Here is a 17,895-nt window from a genome sequence, read left to right as displayed (position 1 = left end):
GTGATCTATTACAAAGAGGGATTCTAGTGAGGCTTCTTGAATGGCTTTAATAGCAGATACATACAGAGCTATCTAGGAAAAGACACAGTGTGGAATTTATAAACTCTATGTATTGGACTTTTTTTGATGTTTATATTTATAAACCCCAAATAACCAGCTTGTAGCTCCCCAGATTAGTCACCTCATAAATAAAGTATTTAAGCTTAAGCAGCTGTACTTCAATTATTCACCATTATATTTATATGCATTCAGACATAGTTTGAAAGTCACAGGTCTTAAGAGATTAACTTTTTATCAGCGAGGAAAAGTTTGTTTTTGAGACGGGTCTTGCTGTGTGTGTTGCCTGGTCTAGACGCACACTCCTGGGTGAAAGCTATCTTCCCACCTCAGCCTCCCAAGTAGCTAGGACTACAGGTGTACACCACCATGCCCCACTGGAAAAGTTTTGATTTTTCAGCTTTTTGGGTTTTGCACTCTTTGACTTCAGGCAAATCTTTTTTTTTTTTTTTTTTCTGTTTCTTCTTCCACTGTGAAAGTAAATGGATTGAATTTATCTCTATTTTAGAGCCATAAGAAAGTGGGAGCCTTATGGAGGGAGGCTGACCTCAGCTGGAAGGACTTTTTACCAGAAGGAGAAGATGTACATAATTTTCTTTTGGAGCAGGTAAGAACAAGGCTTACGTTTTGCTGTTTGATAGTTGATCTGTTTCATAGAGGAAATGAAGGTAATTGCCTTCGTATTCCAGTCATTAAAATTACATCAAAATAGGAATTTTGGTAAAGATGTCATTTTAAGTTCATGCTTTTAAAGCCACTCTGCAACTGTGTGGTCATCAGATGATTGATGTTTAAAAGAAGAAAATGTAAAAGACTTAGCAACCTGTAGAAAAACAAGCTCCAGGAAGCAGAAATGAAGTTGACAAGTAAAGCAGGGTGACAGGGCCAAAGCTGTCTCCTGATTTCTGGGTCTGATGGCAGGCAGAAGCAGCCAGAAGTTATTCTGTGGGGAATGGAGACTTGTTATTATAAGGTGGAAGATTAGAGACAAGCTTATAACTTGAAACTGCACAGGTAAATAAGTGCAAGGAAGTAGACACAGTCTTATACTCAGGGTATAAGACCCAGGGTATAAGTCTTACACCCTTATACTTAGCTATCCCGCCTACTGACTTGGTAACTAAATCCAGAAATCTACAAAACAGAAGACCTCATGGTCAGTATAATCTGGTCCTACAGGAGGATTTGTAGGCTGTTAGATTGAGGTAACCATAAAACAAATTAGATCAAGAAAAGTAACAGAAAGAAAACAAAACTCTCTCAAAACGTTACTGAAAATCGAAATCTTAAAACTCATGAGGAAACTAAAGCTAAGACAGCCAACAAAATCAGGAATAAGGAGAAGAAAAAATCACCGTAGATAAAAAGAGAACAAGAATGCAATCTGAAAATGACTTTAAAATAAGTATATTGTTCTGGATAAAGACATTATATTAGGTTGCTATGGACATTAGCTTTCTTTTTGGTTGTAGTCTAGAACACTGAAGAACTTTCTTGCCACAGCAATAAGAACCTGCGTGAAGCATAACTTCTGATGTGTTGCTGGACTCAGAAGAGGTGGAAGTAATTTCCTTCAAAGGGACAAAAAGAATTAATGAGGGGGAAAAGCCAGAGATGAAACCTGAACTATGAATAGTAATTACATGTGAAAGGCATCTTGCCCAAAGGACACATAGCCCAATGGGAAGATACTATTACAAATGATGTCAGATGTCATGGAAAAAGTTGACTTAGTCCCAGTTCAGTATTACCTTGGCTCCCAGAAGAAGCAAATCAAAATGCTCTTTGGAGAAACATCCTCAACTTAGGTCCCCTTATTTTCTACAAATACAAGTTATCTAAATATATGAGTTGACACTTGGTGTTCATTTAGCATACAATTAAAGAAGTAAAGATAAAAGTAAACAGACAATAAGTAGTAGATTTAGATCCCATGGACTTGAGGTAATGGAATTATCATTCAGAATATAAAACAATACCATATTAAAGAGAAGAAATCACAAAAATGAGCAAACAAGAGACTAGTCAAAATGGTTAAAGAGATTTGGGAAAAAAAAAAAAAAGGTTGGGTGCAGTGGCTCATGCCTATAATCCTAGCACTTTGGGAGGCTGAGGCAAGAGAATCTCTTGAAGCCAGGAGTTGGAGATCAGCCTGGACAACATAGTGAGACCTGTCTCTACTAAAAAAAAATTAGCTGGGCCTGGCGCAGTGGCTCACGCCTGTAATCCCAGCACTTTGGGAGGCTGAGACAGGCAGACCATGAGGTGAGGAGATCGAGACCATCCTGGCTAACATGGTGAACCCCCGTCTCTACTAAAATACAGAAAAAAAAAATTAGCCGGGCGTAGTGATGGGTGCTTGTAGTCCAGCTACTCAGGAGGCTGAGGCAGGAGAATGGCGTGAACCCGGGAGGCGGAGCTTGCAGTGAGCCAAGATCACTCCACTGCACTCCAGCCTGGACGACAGAGCGAGACTCCGTCTCAAAAAAAAAAAAAAAAAATTAGCTGGGTGTATTGGTGCACCTGTAGTCCTAAGCTACTCGAGAGACTGAGGCAGAAGGATCACTAGAACCTGTGAGTTTAAGGCTGCAGTGAGATATGATCACACCACTGCACTCCAACCTGAGAGACAAAGCAAGAGCCTGTCAAAAAAAAACAAAACAAAAAACAAATAAACAAAAGCCACACACACACACACACCAAAATCTGTAGGTAGCTATCTAAGATATGTTGATACGTTAGGAGATTTGGAGGAAAGAATGAGAGACCATCTAAACTATCTTAATTGGAGTCCCAGAAGGAAAATTAGCCTGAATGGAGAAGAGGCAATACTTGAAGAGACAGTGGCTGAGACTTCTAGAAGTGATAAAATATACAAATCTATAATGAAAGTCCATATATGCCATACAGGATAATTATATTTTAGTGAAACTGCATAACACCAAAGACAAATGAAAGATTTTAAAGAAACTGGAAAGAAGAAGCACATTACCTATCTGCCTCCCCCTCAAAAAAAAAATACACAAAAAAATAGACTTTGCAATAGGAACCATGAAAGCCAGAAGATGGTAGAATAATTTCACAGTGCTGAGAAACGAACAGTAAATGTAGAATTGCCTGTGCAGCTAAACTAACCTTTAAGAATTAGGGCAATGCACACTAAGAAACTTAACAACATACTTCTAAATACACATGGGTCAAAGAAGCAATGAAAAAGGATAGTAAAAAACATTTTTAACTGAATGAAAACGAAAACACAACATGTCATTGATACTTAGAAAAGAAGAAAGGTCAATAACCTCAGCTTCAGCCTTAAGAAATTAGAAAAATAAGGCCGGACACAACGGCTCATGCCTATAATCCCAACACTTTGGGAGGCCAAGGCAGGAGGATTGCTTGAGCCCAGGACCTTGAGAGACCAGCCCAGGCAACACAGCAAGACCCTATCACCAAAAAAAAAAAAAAAAAAAAACAGAAACAAAAAAACAAAAGAAAGAAAGAAATTAGAACAATAAGAGCAAATGAAGCTCCAAGTAAATAGAATAAAGGAAATAATAAACATTATATCAGAAATCAATGAAATAGAAGACTTTTTAGAGAAAAACCAGTGAAATCAAAAGCTGGTTCTCCGGGAGGCGGAAGTTACAGTGAGCTGAGATTGCGCCATTGCACTCCAGCCTGGACAAAAGGGCGAGACTCCGTCTCGAAAAGAAAAAAAAAGCCTGTACTTTGAGAAGATAAAAGTGATAAACCTCTAGCAAGATTGATCAGGAAAAAAAGTTTAAAAAGAAAGTACATATTGCTGATATCTGGAATGAAAGCGGTAACATCAACACAGATTCTGTACATAAAAGTGGGTGAGCAAATTTTATGAATAATCTTTATGTCAATAAATACATCAGCCAGGCATGGTGGCTCATGCCTGTAATTCCAGCACTTTGAGAGGCCAAGGCTCAAATTGCTTGAGCCTAGGAGTTCAAGACCAACCTGGGCAACATGGTAAAATCCCATCTCTACAAAAAGTACAAAAATAAGCCAGGCATGGTGGTACATGCCTGTAATCATAGCTACTCAAGAGGCTGAGGTGGGAGGATTGCTTGAGCCCGGGAGGTCAAGGCTACAGTGAGCTGTAATCCTGTCACTACACTCCAGCCTAGATAGCAGAGTGAGACCCTGTCTTCAAAAAGAAGTAACTCTTGTTGAATACATCGATGTAGTTGAACTAGTTGAAATGAACACATTTTTCTTTCTTTTTTTTTTTTTGAGACAGAGTTTTGCTCTTGTTGCCCAGGCTGGAGTGCAATGGCGTGATCTTGGCTCACCGTAACCTCAGGAGAACCTAAGTGATTCTCCTGCTTCAGCCTCCCAAGTAGCTGGGATTACAGGCATGTGCCACCACGCCTGGCTAATTTTGTATTTTTTGTAGAGATGGGGTTTCTCCATGTTGGTCAGGCCTAGTGTCGAACTCCTGACCTCAGGTGATCCACCTGCCTTGGCCTCCCAAAGTGCTGGGATTACAAGGGTGAGCTGCTGCGCTCAGCCACAAATTTCTTTTTTTTTTTTTTGTTTTTTTTGTTTTTTTTTTGAGACGGAGTCTCGCTCTGTCGCCCAGGCTGGAGTGCAGTGGCGCGATCTCGGCTCACTGCAAGCTCCACCTCCCGGGTTCACGCCATTCTCCCGCCTCAGCCTCCGAGTAGCTGGGACTACAGGCGCCCGCCACCACGCCCGGCTAGTTTTTTGTATTTTTAGTAGAGACAGGGTTTCACCATGTTAGCCAGGATGGTCTCGATCTCCTGACCTCGTGATCCACCCGCCTCGGCCTCCCAAAGTGCTGGGATTACAGGCTTGAGCCACCGCGCCCGGCCACAAATTTCTTAAAAGATACAGACTACTAGAGCTGTCTCAAGAGATGGATAACCTGCATATCTATTAAAGAAATTGAATTCATAGTTAAAAGTATTCCCACAAAACAAGTCCAGGCTTAAATGGTTTCACTGGTAAACTCTACCAAACATTTAAAGCGGAAATAATACCCATTTAACAAAAGAATTCTACAACTATTCAGAATATTGAAGAGGAGCGGGTACTTCCATAAGGCCAGCATTAGTCTGATACCAAAACCAAAGACATTTCAAAAATCTGTAGAGCAATATATCTCATGAACATTGAGAAATTGAACAATGAGATCACTTAGACTCTGGAGGGGGAACATCACACACTGGGGCCTATTATGGGGAGGGGGAGGGGAGAGATGGCATAGGGAGTTATACCTGATATTTACATCTACAATGTAATTTGCATTTACATTTACAATGACGAGTTGATGGGTGCTGACGAGTTGGTGGATGCAGCACACCAACACGGCACAGGTATACATATGTAACAAACCTGCATGTTGTGCACATGTACCCTAGAACTTAAAAGTATAATAAAAAAAAAAATTGAGAAAAAATTCCCAATACAATTTTAGAAAATCAAATCCAACAATATATAATAAGAGTAATACATTATAATAAGGTAGGATTGGCTGGGCATGGTGGCTCACGCCTGTAATCCCAGCACTTTGGGAGGCGGAGGTGGGCAGATCACGAGGTCAGGAGTTCGAGACCAGCCTGGCCAACATGGTGAAACCCTGTCTCTACTAAAAATATAAAAATTAGCCGGGTGTGATAGCACATGCCTGTAATCCCAGCTACCCGGGAGGCTGAGGCAGGAGAATTGCTTGAACCCAGGAGGCAGAGGTTACAGTGAGCCAAGATCACATTACTGCACTCCAGCTCTGAGTGACAGAGGAAGACTCCGTATCAGGAAAAATAATAATAATAATAATAATAATGATGTAGGGTTTATCCCAGAAATGTAAGGTGGGTTTAATATTTGAAAATTGATGTATACATAATAGGGAAGATGGTGAAGTATACATAATAGGGAAGATGGTGAAGTATACATAATAGGGAAGTATACGTAATAGGGAAGGTAGTGAAGCTCCAGGATTCAGTCCCTCCACTGACACAACTATTGAACTGGCAAGATCTGTTAAAGCCAACTGTTTTGGAACTGTGGAGTCTGGTTAAATACATGCATTATCAACACCAGGGAAATGCATGATGAAAAGAGTCTGATAAATTTCAGTGAATTTAGGAATTTTGCATAGAACCTACCAGCACCCAGCCCTGTGGCAGACCACTAGGAAACTGGCATCACACCATTTCTGGTGCAGCTTGCTGGTGCCAGGTTGAATAATAAGGACTTCATTTTCCAAGGATTGGCGTTGTGTCTTTTAATCTGCCTGGCAGTTGACTGAGAGGCCAGTGCTGGGGCTGGCTGTTATTTCAATCCTTTCCAACTAAAGTAGCTTTTAGGGCTGTAACTATCAAAGTATTTAAGCAGTAGTGTTATGGGATCTCTGGGGTGTCGATTTTTTTGGCCAGAAACCTCTGTGACCATGGCACCTTTGCCTGAGTTCTTGTCCTGTGTCCAGGAAGAATGAGGTATGCAAACAAGTGAAGGGTGAAGAGGAGTTTTAGTGTTAGAACAGCTCAGAGGAGTGGGTAGCGGATCACGAGGTCAGGAGTTCGAGACCAGCCTGGCCAACATGGTGAAACCCCGTCTCTAATAAAAATACAAAAATTAGCTGGGTGTGGTAGCACACGCCTGTGATCCCACGAGCCTGTAATCTGCCATCATGGCTCTGGAGAGGATAGCTCCTCTCCACAGGCAGGTCATTTGGCCATTTCTGCACGTCTCTGAGGCTCTCAGTGGAGAGGGTAGCTCCTCTCTGCTGGCAGGTCATCTCTGTAGCTCTCAGCAGAGAAGGCATTCTTCTCTGCAGCTGGTCCTCCCATCATCTCTCTGCCCTCTTTGTCCTCTGGCCATCTTCTGCCCTGCTCTGGCTAAGCCCAGGGCTTTTATACCTCAGAGGGGAGGAAATGCATGGCGACTGGTCCATAGGCAGCCATGGTTGGGCCTGGAAGAGGCACCATGATGCCCCACTCCAGTCTGCTGGACTGGCACCCCAGCCCCTAGCCTTTAGGTCCTCCCTGGCCTGAGGGTGAGGCCTTACTGGGGACCCTGCCCCCTTCTACCCAGGACTCTGTCTGCCTCCTGCTGCCATTCATGGCCCTGGGGCTTGGTCCCAACCCCACTCCAAGATCAGAGAGCAGACACCCCTGAGCCTGCAGGGACAGGGGATCCTTCCTGGGGCACCTGAGAGTGCAGACTGCGGAGATGCCCGGGTCCTGCATGCCTGGGAGGGCAGCCACAGCTGCACCCCAGAGCTCCCACCCCACCAACTCAGAAGAGGCAGGGCTCCCCCTTGTCCCGTCTCCTGCCTGCTTTGTGGAACGGGAGGTGCAGGTCTGCAGCCGCGGGTCAGGCAGCTGTGACAGCACCCAGGAGGGGAGATCCTGCCTGTTCTCTGATCCCCCAAGAGCACAGAGAGGCTCGGATCCATAGCTGCGGTTTGGGTGACTCTAGAAGGGCAGGGCTTCTACCTGTTCCATAGAGCAGGAGGCCTGGGTCTACAGCTGTGGTTTGGGTGGCTGCAGTAGCACAGGCAGCTCCCATCCCAACTCAGAAGGGACAGGGCTCCCACCAGCTCCATGCAGTGTACAGCAGCAGCTGCGCCTCCCTGCTGCAGCCAGCGTAATGGCAGCAGCCACTGCCATCAATAGTATCTCTCTCTCTTTCTCTTATCTCTCTCCTCTCCTCTCCCCTCTCTCCTCTTTCCTCCTCCTCCACTCCCTCTCCCTGACTCCTCTTTTTCCTTAAATTTAACTTTTATTTTAAGGTCGGGGTACATTTGCAGGTTTGTTATATAGGTAAACTTGTGTCAAGAGGGTTTGTTGTACAGATTATTTTGTCATCCAGGTATTAAGCCTAGTACCTATTATTTTCCCTGATCTTCTCCCTCCTCCCAACCTCTGCCCTCTGATAGGTTCGTGTGTGTTGTTCCACTCTATGTGTCCATGTGTTGTCACCATTTAGCTCCCACCTATGAGTGAGAACACGCAGTATTTGATTTTTTGTTCCTGCATTAGTTGGCTAAGGATCACTTGGCCTGGGAGGTCAAGGCTACAGTGAGCCATGGTAGTGCCACTGCACTGTAACCTGGGCAAAAGAGCAAGACCCTGTCTAAATAAATAAATAAATATGAGACTTCAGTTTAAAAGAAAAAAAAAGCAATCAGAGGTCAAGGCTGCAGTGAGCTGTGCTAGTGCCATTGCACTGTAACCTGGGCGAAAGAGGAAGACTATGTCTAAATAAATAAATATTTTTTTTCTTTCAGTTTAAAAGAAAAAAAGGCAAAATAATATGTACATAATAAAATGAATATATAAAAGTGTTTAGAGTATAGTTTGAAAAATGAGGTTGAAAAAAACTTGGCCTGTATCTTGACTTTCGGTTTGCTTAAAAGCTTATGGCCTTCATGTTGTGGTTTTTTGCATATATTGGAGCATCATGGATTGGATATATAGTTAACCAATACTGAATCAGAAAAATTGTTTGTAATATTGAGCCACATTTCTAAAACCTTATGGAACTGGGTACAGTGGTACACACTGTAGTCTCAGCTGCTCGGAAGGCTGAGGCAGGAGGATCTTTGAGTCCCAGAGTTCAAGTCCAACCTAGCAACATGAGACCTCAAGTCAAAAATAAATAAATAATAAAACCTTATTGGGAAGTATCATTTAGAGATGCTACATAAGTGGTAGAAATGGAACAATCAGATGACAGAATTCAAGACAGTGGTTTTCACTTTGTGGATTGGGGATAGGGTACAGGACTATACCAGAGTATTCAAGGGTATTAGAGAAAACCTAATGTGAGTAATCCTTAGTATATTCATCTTTATGGTTTTTGTGTAAAGAAGCCACGTGAAGCAAGGCATACGTACATACCTCATTTCTTTAGTCCCTTGAAAATTATGAATAATTTTGATTATAGATTTTTTTTTCTTTTTGAGACAGGATCTCGCCCTACTGCCAGGCTGCAGTGCAGTGACAGCTCACTGCAGCCTCAACCTCCCATGCTCAAGCAATCCTCCCATCTCAGCCTCCTGAATAGCTGGGACCACAGGCACACGCCACAACACCTGGCTAATTTTGGTATTTGTTTTGGTAGAGACAGGGTTTTGCCTTGTTGCCCAGGCTGGTCTCAAACTCCTGGACTCATACACTCCTCCTGCCTTGGCCTCCCAAAGTGCTGGGATTAATGGCATGAGCCACTGCACCCAGACTGATTATAGATTTTTTAAAACTATGTATCTACATGCTAAACAATTACAGCATCATTTCTCACACCTATATTCAAAATGGCCATAACTTAACAAAGCCAAAACTATCGAGTTTTGATACCAATACTAATATTAAACTATAGGTTTAATATTAACCTAATATTAACCTATCGAGTTTGCTGAGTACCAATACTAATGTTAAACCATAGGTTGCAGAAAGGGAGTGAAACTTTACCCTTTTCTAGGGCTCCTATCCTGCCTTAAAGAGCTATGTTGCAGCTAAGGGGAAGATTGAAGCTCAAGATTATTTGCATGTAACCATAGCCTAGAGATAATTATAGGGGGTTTATTTCCTTCCTTTTTAAGATACACAGTATGAGAAGTTGGAAAAATATTCAGAAGGATAGTGGACTACAGTCTTTCAAAACTATAATACAAACAGGTTGGGCGTGGTGAGTCATGCCTGTAATCCCAGTACTTTGGGAGGCCAAGGAGGGCGGATTGCTTGAGCTCAGGAGCTCAAGACCAGCCTGGGCAACATGGCGAGACCCCTTCTCTACTAAAAATACAAAAAAATAGCCAACTGTGGTAGTGCAGGTCTAGAGTCCCAGCTATTCAGGAGGCTGAGGTGGGAGGATTGCTTGAGCCCGTGATGTGGAAGTTGCAGTGAGCCAAACTCCAGCCTGGGTGACAGAGCAAGACCCTGTCTCAAAAAAGAAACAACTACAAACATAAAATAGCCTCTGCTGATCATTCTGCTTCCGTGTAAAATAGAAGACATAACCTATGACTTTGTTCTTCTCTCAGGATGATAATAACATAGAATTATATTAATATATTAATATGTTCCTCCTTTTATGTTTCAGAAGTTGGACTTCATAGAGTCTGACAGTCCCTGTTCCTCTGAAGCACTTTCAAAGAAAGAATTGTCTGCCGAAGAGCTGTATAAGCGACTCGAGAAACTCATTATTGAGGACAAAGCGAATGATGAACAGATCTTTGATTGGGTAGAGGTATAAAGACTATGTCACCTTCCCTGATATCTCTAAGGAAAGATTCTTGTGGGATCCCCTTAATTCGCTTACCTATCTGTTCACTTCATGAGTTTTTAACCTTAATGATTAGTTTTTAAATGCTTTTGTTTTGCCATCCTTAGAAAAGAGTAATATTTTTCTCACCACTTAAAGGGGTTAAGTAATGCTTGAGATTAACTTTAATTCACATTAAAATTCAGATGAAAAAGCAGTATTGGCACACGTAAAAATAGTTACATGCTTCTGAGTAAGTAGTCATGAAAATACACTGCAGTTGTGGTGTCATTCTTTCATAGATTGAGTAGATTATCTTAATATGGATTATTTATTGGTGAATAAAATATGTTTTTAAGTGGTTGTACTTCCAAATGTACAAGTACTTAACACCGTATAATTGAATGAGTAGCGGATAGGCAGTGGGGAGGACCCTGAAAAGTCAATACTCTTAATTCAAATATTTGCATATAGAACTGGCAATAGCCAAATTATTTTTCAATGAATTGGATATTTAATTTTAGCAAGAATGTGCAAAAATGTGACTCATGTGGTCCGGACGTGATGGCTCATGCCTATAATCCCAGCACTTTGAGAGGCCAAGGTGGGCAGATCACAAGGTCAGGAGTTTGAGACTAGCCTGGCCAACATAGTGTAATGTCTGTACTAAAAGTACTAAAAAATTAGCTGGGCATGGTGGCAGGCGCCTGTAGTCCCAGCTACTCGGGAGGCTGAGGCAGGAGAATCGCTTGAACCTGGGAGGCAGAGGTTGCAGTGAGCTGAGATCACACCACTGCACTCCAGCCTGCATGACAGTGTGAGACTCTGTCTCAAAAAACAAAAAAAAGTGACTCATCTGTTGTTCTTAGTGCCAGATTGGTCCTGATTTTCAGGAGGATAATTTCTCTGGTGTGCAAGGATATCTTTTTTTGTTTTTCGGTTTTTTTTGAGATGGAGTTTTGCTCTTGTCGCCCAGTCTGGAGGACAGTGGTGCAATTTTGGCTCACTACAGCCTCCACCTCCCAGGTTCAAACGATTCTCCTGCCTCAACCTCTGCCTGCCACCATGCCTGGCTGATTTTTGTGTTTTTAGTAGAGACACGGTTTCATCATATTGGCCAGGCTGGTCTCGAACTCCTGACCTCAGGTGATCCGTCCTCTTCAGCCTCCCAAAGCGCTGGAATTACAGGCATGAGCCACTGCAGTGGGCCTGTTTTTTGTTTTCTTGAGACTAGGTCTTGCTCTGTCACCCATGCTGTAGTACAGTGGTGAAGTCATAGCTTACTGCAGCCTCAAACTCTTGGGATCAAGCAGTCCTCCCACCTTAGTCTCCCAGGTAGCTGGGAACACAGGCACAGGCATGTACCACAATACCAGGGTTTTTTGTTTTGTTTTGTTTTGCTTTTGTAGAGATAGGGTCTCACTATATTGCCCAGACTGGTCTCAACTCCTAGCCTCAAGTGATCCTCCTGTCTCGGCCTCCCAAAGTGTTGGGATTACAGGTGTGATCCTCTGTGCCTGGCTAAGCAAGGTTATCTTTAATTGTTTTATTTCTTTTTGACTTCAGGCTAATCTAGACGAAAGCCAGATGAGTTCACCTACATTCCTTAGAGCTTTAATGACTGCTGTTTGTAAAGCAGCTATTATAGGTAAGTAACATTTCTGAAGGCAGCTCATAACATCTGAAATCCCCATTATGTCAGCTACTAAGTATACAGTTTGATGTTACATTGTTTTCAAAACTTGACCTATGTAGCTCACTTTTCTGTGCACTGTCCTTTCTGTCTGTGATGCCTGGTTGTCTCAAGCATGGAGACAAATAGCTCTTCCGCCTACAGAGAACCCAGATCTAACCAGCTACCACATGCCTTGCATGCTCCTTGGGTTGTTTTTCACTACATTGTGTGTAGCTTTTTCTTTATCTTTTCACCTCTAACATTCAGGGCTGCCGCCTCCTTCCAATCATGAATTACAATGAATGGGTTGAATATTCTTAATCTAATTATCAGTATAGGGTTATTCTCATCAAAAAAGTCATTTTATATAAGTACATACACGAAGAAAAAAATACCAATAGTTTGTCCTGTTCTTCATTGACTTTATTTTATATGATAAGACACTTTTACTGGTTTATGAATTATTAATATTGATAGGATTAGGATCAGTAGAAATCCTAAATATTCCAAGCTGTATACAATATTTAACATTATTCAATGAAGACATCTCTTTAGTTTCAGATAGAAATTCATACTTCTGTCACTGGAGTGAGAAAAAAAAATTCATCAGCACAAAAGATGTCTCAGAATTTCAAGTCTGTCTGTATTATTTTTGAAGACAGCTTCCTGCCACTTAATATAGCTTCAGAATTGTAATTTAAGATTTACAATGACTTTATTTTCAATGTTCTTTAATGAGATAAATAACAAAGCTAAGTAGAAAGTCTTCATGAAATTTTTAAAAATCATTTTCAGTATCCATAGAACCATCATAAGACTTTCATGTTTTAAAATTCGAGTTGGGAAGTCCAAAAGCTGTTGGTTTTTGTTTTCTTGAGATGGTGGGGGTCACTATGTTGCCCAGGCTGGACCAGAACTCCTGGGCTTAAGGGATCCTATCGCCTTAGCCTCTTGAGCAGCTGGAATTACAGACATGAGCCACGAGGCCCAGCACAAAGTCTGCTTTTGAAAACAAAATTGTGTCTTAGTGATAACTTACAGATAATATAAGCCCTTATGTGTCTTCACACTGAGGATGCTTTTCATTTCTCAGCCCCTTTTTATCATTCCTTTCCCGCAAAAGGCCTGGCTTAGGTATGCTATCTGCCACTGCCACAGTTAATTTTTATCCTAGTAATAACAAAATGGTTCCAATTATTTTACCCTTCTGAAAAGATTTGTATTAAGTGTCACTTTAATTTCCTTTTCTAATGTTGCTTTTTTTATGTTGCTTTTTTTAAGTACTCACTTGAAATTCCTACTCTGTGTTTCACTTATTTTTGATTGACAAATTATGATTATATATGTTTATGGGGTACGATGTGATGTTTTGATATATGTGTCCAATGTGGAATGAATGAATCAAATTAATTAACATATCTATCACCTCACTTACCTTTTTTTATGGTAAGACATTTGATTAATTTTGCTTTTGTAGTTTGTCATAAAACCACTGTCACCGTTTCATTATAATTAAAGATAATTGGGTATGCTACCCCGAGGGAAACCAGCATTCAAAATACATCCCCCTCCATGTTTTTTATTATTTGTGAGAGAATGTCTCATTAATAATTTCAGAGCATTTTGGATTTCAAAATATTTGCCTTAGACCTTCTTGCCCTCCTCTTCTCTTGTAGAGCCATATGGGTCCTTTGTACTCAGAAAATTGAAAATGAGCCAAGTGCAGTGGCTCATGCCTGTAATCCTACCATTTTGGGAGGCCAAGGCAGAAGGATTGCTTGAGCCCAGGAGTTCAAGACCAACTTGGGCAATATAGTGAGACCTTGTCTCTATTATTTAAAAAACAAAATTAAGAAGAAGAAGAAGAAGAAAGAGGCCAGGAGTGGTGGCTCATGCCTGTAATCCAAGCAGTTTGGGAGGCTGAGGCAGGTGGATCGCCTGAGGTCAGGAGTTCGAGACAAGCCTGACCAACATTGTGAAACCCCATCTCTGCTAAAAATACACAAAAAGATCAGTCAGGCGTGGTGGCAAGCACCTGTAGTCCCAGCAGCTTGGGAGGCTGAGACAGGATAATCGCTTGAACCTGGGAGACAGAGGTTGCAGTGAGCTGAGATCATGCCACTGCACTCCAGCCTGGGCGATAGAGCGAGACTCTGTCTCACAAAAAAAAAAGAAAAAAGAAAGAAAGAAAATTAAAGATAATTCTATGTTAACTCCTTAAATGTAATTCCTAGTTCTTCTATCATCTTTAGCCGACTCTTCTACCTTCAGAGTGGACACTGCTGTTATCAAGCAGAGAGTGCCGATCTTACTCAAGTACCTAGACTCAGATACAGAGAAGGAACTGCAAGCACTTTATGCACTACAAGCATCGATAGTAAAACTCGATCAACCTGCCAGTAAGTTTATCTCATGTTACAGTTAATCCAACCAATGAGTGAGATTTATCCAAGCCAGGACTTAGAGATGATTTAGGGTTTGAACATTGGACAATAAAAGAATCACTAATAACAAAAACTCATATAACTAACTTTAATAAATCTGAATTTGGCCGGGTGCAGTAGCTCGCGCCTGTAATCCCAGCACTTTGGGAGGCCACGGCAGGCAGCTCACTTGAGGTCAGGAGTTCAAGACCAGCCTGGCCATCATGGTGAAACCCCGTCCCTACTAAAAATACAGAAATTGGCCAGGCACAGTGGCTCACGACTGTAATCCCAGCACTTTGGAAGGCCAAGGCGGATGGATCATGAGGTCAGGAGATCGAGACCATCCTAGCTAACACAGTGAAACCCCGTCTCTACTAAAAATACAAAACATTAGCCGGGTGTGGTGGCACGCGTCTGTAATGCCAGCTACTTGGTAGGCTGAAGCAGGAGAACCGCTTGAACACAGGAGGCGGAGGTTACAGTGATCCAAGATCACACCACTGCACTCCAGCCTGGCGACAGAGTGAGACTCTGTCTCAAAAAAAAAAAAAAAAAAAAAATACAAAAATGGGCTAGGTGGCGTGTGCCTGTAGTCCCAGCTACTCGGGAAGCTGAGGCAAGAGAATCACTTGAACCTGAGAGGTGGAGTTTGCAGTAAGCCAAGATTGTGCCACTGCACTCCAGCCTGGGCAACAGAGCAAGACTCCATCCAAAAAAAAAAGAATTTGTTATATGCTTGTATGAAAAAATCACAACAAGAAAACTATTTAGATTAGGTTATTTCATCCCCATTCCAGGGCAGGCCTAACAAAACTTTCTACAATGATGGAAGTATATTCATACCATTGAGTATGGTAACCATGAGCCACATGTGGCAGTCCTATACTTAAATATGTCTGTTGTGACTTAGGAACTGAATTATTGACTTTAAATTTAAATAGCCATGTTTGGCTAGTAGCTTCCATATTGGACATCACAGGTCTAGGGCATGAAGATGGTTAATGATGTTGAGGGTGATACTCTAGAATCTTTAGACACCCAACAAAGACCCTAAGTATAGTTTATTTACCATGGTATATTTACTAAGGAGTTTCAGAATAGTTTTTAGTTAAGTGTTATGATTAATTCTTGGCTAATGAAACAAAGTAACCTGTACACTTAAGTCTTAGTGATACTTAGTGTTAACTAGTGATTTTTATTACATCTTGAAAATTCAGTTGGAGTTTGTTAAAGTGGGCAGTACATAGCTATGAGAGAGAGCACTCAAGTAGTTCTTTGGTACTTCCTTAGTTTTGCTTTTGTAAAATTCCTTCTTCCCTAGTCCTGCTGAATCGCTCTGGGAGATAAAGGAAAAGATCAAAGCAAATTATCCTTATAGTGTAATTGAAGAGACAATCTACCGTGAATCAGATAATTTGATAATATTAGCTTGACTAATATAATTACAAAGATAAATCTTTTAAAAAAGGCTGAGGCATGTGGATCACCTGAGATCAGGAGTTTGAGACCAGCCTGGCCAACATGGTGAAACCCTGTCTCTACTTAAAATACAAAAATTAGCTGACCGTGGTGGCGGGTGCCTGTAATCCCAGGTACTTGGGAGGCTGAGGCAGGAAAGTTGCTTAAACCCACAAGGTGGAGGTTGCAGTGAGCCAAGATCACACCACTGCACTCCAGCCTGGGGACAGAACAAGATTGTCTCTCAAAAAAAAAAAAAAAAGGAAAAAGAAAGGAAGTTCAAATTGAACAAAATAATAGGAATAAAAAATAATTTAGACTGCTTCAATATTTTTTTCCTCTTCTTTGAACAAGTTGTTGGGCTGTTTATACTGTCAAGAGCAAGTATGGTGAATTGTCATTATTGCTTTTTTCTGGGGGAATTAATGCACATTTATTCAGTCATTCATTATTTTGAAATACATTCTTTTCCTCATAACTACAGTGTCCCAAAGCTTATAGTTTATTTTCACCTCCTTGCAGATTTGCTGCGAATGTTTTTTGATTGCCTGTATGATGAGGAGGTGATCTCCGAGGATGCCTTCTACAAATGGGAGAGCAGCAAGGACCCTGCGGAGCAGAATGGGAAGGGCGTGGCCCTGAAATCTGTCACGGCATTCTTCACGTGGCTGCGGGAAGCAGAAGAGGAGTCTGAGGATAACTAAAACTTCAAATACACAAAAGGAAACAAAAGAAACAATTTAAGTATTTTTTTAAAAAGTTTCACGTCTTCGCCAATCACAGTGCAGCAAGGCCAATTCTCGCAGAAACCCCCACGTGTGCACGAGTGGGAGAGGGGAAAGAGAAAAAAAGGTGATCATGGAGGAAAAAGGTACTGGAAAAAAGTAAACTTCAAACCTTAGGGCGGGAGCACTAAAACCAAAATACATGTATTATTTATAGAAAATATTTTCTGTTTTAATCTTTTGTTTTTAAACAAGGACTAAAAAAAAATGTTTAGCAAAAAAAAAAAAAAAAGTTGAGAACTTTTAATTTATTTTAAGGACTGCAAATGCCAGTGTAATTTTTTAATTTGCAGTTTCTGTAAACAACTTGTATAATAGAAAAGCAGAGAAATAAATTTCCCTCCCCTTCAAGATGCACCTCATGTTTGTTTTAAGGTATAGCATTTAGTCCAGATTTGAGAAAGTTTGGGGTGAACAAGGTAAGAAAGATTTTTTTTTTTTTGGCATCAAATCTTTCTGCCTGCCTCTCAGCTTGCTTCAGAAAACTTAAAAAATCACAATAGTAATCAAAACATACATAACATTGAAACAGAAGGAAATGCTGTGGACCACAGAACTCCAAGAATTGTTTAAAAAAAAAAGTGCTACCCTGAGAAAAGTACTCTTAATATTCTGGAAATCTTTAGAGCAACTTTAAGGCTTGTAAATACATAGAACAAATATTTAAAAAAACAAAAAGAAATTGACTCAATACTATTTCTTTTCACTTTGAAAATATAAAGAACAAAATAAAGACAAACATTGCAAGTTTAAAAGAAAGTAAAGTGACTTCTCCTTTGGACAGCTGCTGCATGTGTGCCCATTCCTGGGGGTGCTCTCTGGCTATTTATTGTCTAATTCAAATCACTCCTGAGGTGAGAGAGAGAAAACGAGAGAGAGTGAGAGTGTGTGTGTGTGCGTGTGTGCGCACGTATGTGCATGCACATGTATGTATGTATATGTCTCTACTCACTGAAAAGGCAAGCTACTTTGTGGGTAAGGAGGGCACTCATGCTTGGGTGGGAATGCCCCACTGGGAGTCCAGTGAAACTTATTTCCAACACTAACTAGAAATGCATTCAGGACAGTAAACCTCAGGGCAGTCCTTTAGATAACTAAGTTTTCCACTGTATGTATCAGGACTCAGGATAATAATTCACTTGGAGACTGCCGCTACCACTGATTTTAAAATCTTCCATCAATTGCCTGCAATGCTTAAGAAACCCAAAGATGTCCTCTAAAGAATGAATAA

The 17,895-nt window shown here is 41.2% G+C and overlaps 1 protein-coding gene across 5 annotated transcripts in view; it reads left to right on the top strand.

Annotated features, from left to right (window-relative positions):
* The window catches only part of EIF4G3 (eukaryotic translation initiation factor 4 gamma 3), a 379,715-nt gene extending 362,296 nt beyond the window's left edge, over positions 1 to 17,419 (top strand). For 3 of the 5 annotated variants that reach the window (XM_025384549.1, XM_025384551.1, XM_025384552.1), the window contains 5 exons: positions 566 to 664; positions 10,159 to 10,305; positions 11,887 to 11,968; positions 14,248 to 14,394; positions 16,402 to 17,419. In XM_025384549.1, coding sequence (XP_025240334.1) covers positions 566 to 664; positions 10,159 to 10,305; positions 11,887 to 11,968; positions 14,248 to 14,394; positions 16,402 to 16,583 — 657 coding nt within the window. In that variant the 3' untranslated portion in view covers positions 16,584 to 17,419. The remainder of the gene's footprint in view (positions 1 to 565; positions 665 to 10,158; positions 10,306 to 11,886; positions 11,969 to 14,247; positions 14,395 to 16,401) is intronic. The other 2 variants (XM_025384544.1, XM_025384553.1) reach the window with 2 other exon arrangements.
* The last annotated feature ends 476 nt before the right edge of the window (positions 17,420 to 17,895 follow it).

The sequence above is a fragment of the Theropithecus gelada genome, chromosome 1 (genome assembly GCF_003255815.1).
Source record: "Theropithecus gelada isolate Dixy chromosome 1, Tgel_1.0, whole genome shotgun sequence".
Taxonomy (NCBI): Eukaryota; Metazoa; Chordata; class Mammalia; order Primates; family Cercopithecidae; genus Theropithecus; species Theropithecus gelada.
This window is presented reverse-complemented; position numbering and strand designations above follow the sequence as displayed.